Raw genomic sequence first — 4,266 nt, 5'->3', positions numbered from 1 at the left:
ACACACACACACACACACACACACACACACACACACACACACACACACACCACCCGCCCCCAACATATAAATGCGCGTTTTCCAGATGAATAATACACAGCGAGAAATGACAAACAGTCAAAGTGATGAAAGATTTAACATGCGAGGGGCTGAAAAGCAAAATGGATTTCATCCTCCAAGATGTGACGCTGCTCTCGGAGCCGATTAAACAGAGGCGCGATTCCCCCCCCCCCCCCCCCCCCCCCCGCCCGCCCCGCCCCGTCCCGTCCCGCCCCGCCTCCCTCCCCTCTCGGTGGCGATGCAGTGAAGCGGCTCTGCGCAGAACCAGGCTGCCTATAAAAGCGGCCGCGCTTCCACGGAGCCACGACCATAACACGGGGGGGGAAACACACACACGCACACGCACACACAGGAACGCCAAGTCGGACCCGAGGCAGAAGCGCGACCCCAGCGACAGACATGCAGGCGGCCAAGAACGCACTCCGCTGGAGGCTCCTTCTCCTCTCGTGCCTGCTTTTGGAAAGTTCCTCCCAAGACTTCGGCGGCCAGACGCAGTTCATCTGCACGTCCGTGCCCAAGAACATGGACATATGCGCGGCCACCTTGCAGAACAGCGTGCCGGGGGACGACGTCAAGACCACCGTCATGCAGCTGCGGGAGACGGTCCTGCAGCAGAAGGAGACCATCATGAACCAAAAAGAGACCATCCGGGAACTGACCTCAAAGTTGGCGCGCTGCGAGAGCCAGAGCGAGCCGGGGGACGCGCGGCCAGGCGGCAGGAGGAAAGACGCCGGGAGCAAAAACACCATGGGGGATGTATCGAGGGGCCCCGCGGACACTTTGACGCAGCTGTCGCAGACTTTGCAGTCGCTGAAGCAGCGCTTAGAGAACCTGGAGGTAGGGTTCTTGCCGCCACTGCTGCTGCTCCCGGGGTTGTTTGGCACTTTGTGCGACGCTGCGCAAAAATGCTCTGTCAGCCAAGATAAATATTTAAAATCAATTTCGCGCTATGTCAGTTGATCGGTAAGATTTATTAGAGCAGAAAAGGCAGATAAAACCCTCATATGTCGGTGAAGCTGTATAATCTGTAAACTGGCAGGGGGACAAATTAGCACTGCACTGATCCAAATGCCCTTTTCCCACCTCCTCCCCTGACAGCAATTCAGCAGGAGCAACAACTCCGTGCAGGCGAACAGCCTCAAAGACCTGCTCCAGAGTAAGATCGACGACCTGGAGAAGCAGGTGCTGTCCCGCGTCAACAGCATCGAGGAGGGGAAGCCCGGACTGCGCAACGAGACTGAGCAGCGCGGCAGAGTGGAGTCCACCCTCACGTCCCTCCACCAGAGGATCACCGACCTGGAGAAAGGTGCGCAAAGACGGAAAGAAAGTACAGAAAGGTGGCGCCAGTGGTGGAGGGGGTGGATGGGAACTGGCTGGGGTAAAAAAAAAATTAAAAATTTAAAAATTTAAAAAAATTTAAAAATAAAAAATAAAAAGATCACACGCGCCCAAGTTTGATATTAAAAACATTTATGGCCTCGATCGTCCCCTCAAAGCTGAAGGAGCGCCGTGTACTCCCGTCTGCTTCCTGCTCTAATTCATGCAGATTAAAGGATGTCGGACCAAATAAATAAATTAATTAATGCAGCGCACGCCACATCCTTCCACTGGGGACGCTTTTGATAGCGCAGGGCAGGAAAAAAAAAAAAAACACACACAGAGCGAGAGAGAGAACTTGCACTGTGCTAAAATAAGATGTGAGGGGGAACTAAAGGAGGGCTCACAACGCTCCTGTAATAGATTCACTATGCGAGATTAAAGCAAATCTGGTCATGATTGTGGATTTGTTGTGTAATATATAATTCCAGTCCAAATCCCCCAGCATGTGTTTAACATGGTGAGTGGCGAAAGAAGTGCACTGTTTACCACCCGCACAGTTTATTTTTAGTGAATGTATCTGAAATGAGAAAATAAAAAAAAAAACATCCTTTTTTTTTTTGTCCTTTCCTTGCAGGCCAAAGAGAAAACAGGCCGCTGGATAAATTCCAGCTCACCTTCCCTCTGAGAACCAACTACATGTACGCCAAAGTGAAGAAGAGCTTGCCGGAGATGTACGCCCTCACGGTGTGCATGTGGCTCAAGTCCAACGCGTCCCCCGGAGTGGGAACGCCCTTCTCCTACGCCGTGCCGGGCCAGGCCAACGAGCTGGTGCTCATAGAGTGGGGCAACAATCCCATGGAGATCCTGATAAATGACAAGGCAGGTCCAAAATCCCAGGGGTGAATGTTTAAGAGCGCACATTCCTTTCTCGTTTTCTGCAGCATCATCATCATCATCATCATCATCTTTCTCCCCCCGCACCCCACTTCTTCAATTTACAGGTGGCAAAGCTGCCTTTTCTTATCAATGACGGCAAGTGGCACCACATCTGCGTGACCTGGACCACCCGCGACGGAGTTTGGGAGGCTTTTCAGGACGGAGTCAAGAGGGGCAGCGGCGAGAATCTGGCTCCGTACCATCCCATCAAACCACAGGGGCTGCTCATCCTCGGCCAGGAACAGGTGTGCACATTAAAAGGGCCGGTGTGGGTGGCTTAGTGGCCTATAGTGGTAACAGAGCATATGGCAAACAAATGGAAACCTATAACGTGTCTGCGGTCATGCTGTTAGATTGTCTGGTAGCAAATGAAAGTGCATTCAAACCAGTTCCCTGCCTTGCAGAGAGGAGATTCTATGCTTCCGAGAGGCTCGGCTCATCTTTCTCTCATCGCATTAATTAATTAAACTGGGAAGGGCCACTCTGATGTTAATCCCCGTTTTCTGATGCCTCAATTGATCTCCCGCCTCGGTTATACCAGCTGTGATGTCAGGATGAAACACAAAACCCCCAGTAGATCCACATTCTGAGCTATGGTAGATCTCTAGTTACACAATATGGGTATGTTTGGCCTTTAACGCATCAAATGGGAGTTAATGAAATCATGTTGGGACAGAATTGGTAGAGAATTTCTCCAATGATGCATGATAGTGGTATGTTTCGACACATCCTCCAAAAAACACATTTCATAATATTGTTTCATATCCTTGATCTAATTCATTGACGTGCTAATGAAATTATCAGATCTCTAAACGGATCTCATTGGGAATGTGAGCCGAAGATGTTACTCATTCAATTGAATCAGCAAAAAGCGGGGGGATAGAAATTTCCCTTATAATCCACAAAGGCAGTTCTCTCCATGAAGAGCATCCCGAGGCAGAGAAATCATATCAGCCTCGATTAAATCCATTCGTCTCCACCACAGGACATGCTCGGAGGGGGATTCGACGCCACACAAGCTTTCGTCGGGGACCTGGCGAATTTTCACATCTGGGACCGTAAACTGTCCGTCGGGGAGATTTACAACCTGGCCACGTGCAGCAGCAAAGCGCAGGTGGGCAACGTCTTTGCGTGGATGGAGACGAGCCTCGACATTTACGGCGGCGCCTCCAAGTGGACATTCGAGGCTTGCCGCCAGCTCAACTGAAGCGCCAGCGGAAGGGGATTAGCTCAGCGGCCGAGGCCAGCGGCGAAGAAGCAAAGGTCGGGCGGCGACGTCTCAACGCGTAGCGCCTCGCATGGGCGAGAGGTACTTCAAACATCATTTACGGACACTCGATAGATTTTTCTTTTTCAACACCACGTGATTATGTGGGAGGGGCCAGGTGACTGGAAATAAAACTCTTTGGCGTCCCGTGGCGCTCCAGCAGCGCAAGAGAGGCCTGCGACTCGTGGGTTTTTTGGTTTTGGAGAGGCAGCCGGCGCCGCTGCGGAGGAGAGCGGAGGACACCCTCAAGAGGCCGAGCACAGCAGGCCCGCATCTGCGGCACACGAGGAGGCCTTGCAGAAGTCACATAGTTGAAGCACATTTGCTGAACTGCTCGAAACATCTTTTTGTCTGGCCGGACGGGGATTTTTCTTCTTTTTTTTTTTTCACTGTGAGAAAAAGAAAACAAATAAGGGATCGAGGCGGACTTTCTTTGAAACGGATCGTGTTTTCCAGACGTTAGGGAAAATAGTCGACTTTCATTTTCTCTCACTATCCTTTATCCGCCACCACCTGCTTGATGTGATTTGGTGTACAGAGTAACATATTTGTTGCCAACATTCGAGCCTGAGTGCCTTTGGGCTGCTGAAAAGATAGAGAAGAAAATTAAGAAAAAGAAAAAGAAAAACTAAACTCAGCACACTCATTATGATTTGCAGAGTGGATTTTATTCTTTTGAGTTT

The 4,266-nt window shown here is 50.7% G+C and overlaps 1 protein-coding gene across 1 annotated transcript; it reads left to right on the top strand.

Moving 5' to 3' along the window:
• Window positions 1-280: 280 nt before the first annotated feature.
• On the top strand, window positions 281-3,970 carry nptx1l (neuronal pentraxin 1 like). The gene is made up of 5 exons (XM_076023842.1): window positions 281-897; window positions 1,159-1,366; window positions 2,015-2,259; window positions 2,382-2,561; window positions 3,302-3,970. Exons 1-5 carry the CDS (start codon window positions 460-462, stop codon window positions 3,521-3,523), a joined length of 1,293 nt encoding a protein of 430 aa, XP_075879957.1. The 5' UTR covers window positions 281-459; the 3' UTR covers window positions 3,524-3,970.
• Window positions 3,971-4,266: the final 296 nt, after the last annotated feature.

The sequence above is a fragment of the Nelusetta ayraudi genome, unplaced genomic scaffold (genome assembly GCF_046127955.1).
Source record: "Nelusetta ayraudi isolate G7.1 ecotype Tasmania unplaced genomic scaffold, CSIRO-AGI_Nayr_v1 ptg000016l, whole genome shotgun sequence".
In the NCBI taxonomy this organism is placed as follows: Eukaryota; Metazoa; Chordata; class Actinopteri; order Tetraodontiformes; family Monacanthidae; genus Nelusetta; species Nelusetta ayraudi.
This window is presented reverse-complemented; position numbering and strand designations above follow the sequence as displayed.

Bases quoted from the DNA above. Each gene is read 5' to 3' on its own strand.
- nptx1l (XM_076023842.1), top strand. From the start codon at position 460: ATGCAGGCGGCCAAGAACGCACTCCGCTGGAGGCTCCTTCTCCTCTCG. The intron at 898-1,158 runs GTAGGGTTCTTG...CTCCCCTGACAG, and splicing joins AGCGCTTAGAGAACCTGGAG to CAATTCAGCAGGAGCAACAA. The intron at 2,260-2,381 runs GCAGGTCCAAAA...TTCAATTTACAG, and splicing joins AGATCCTGATAAATGACAAG to GTGGCAAAGCTGCCTTTTCT.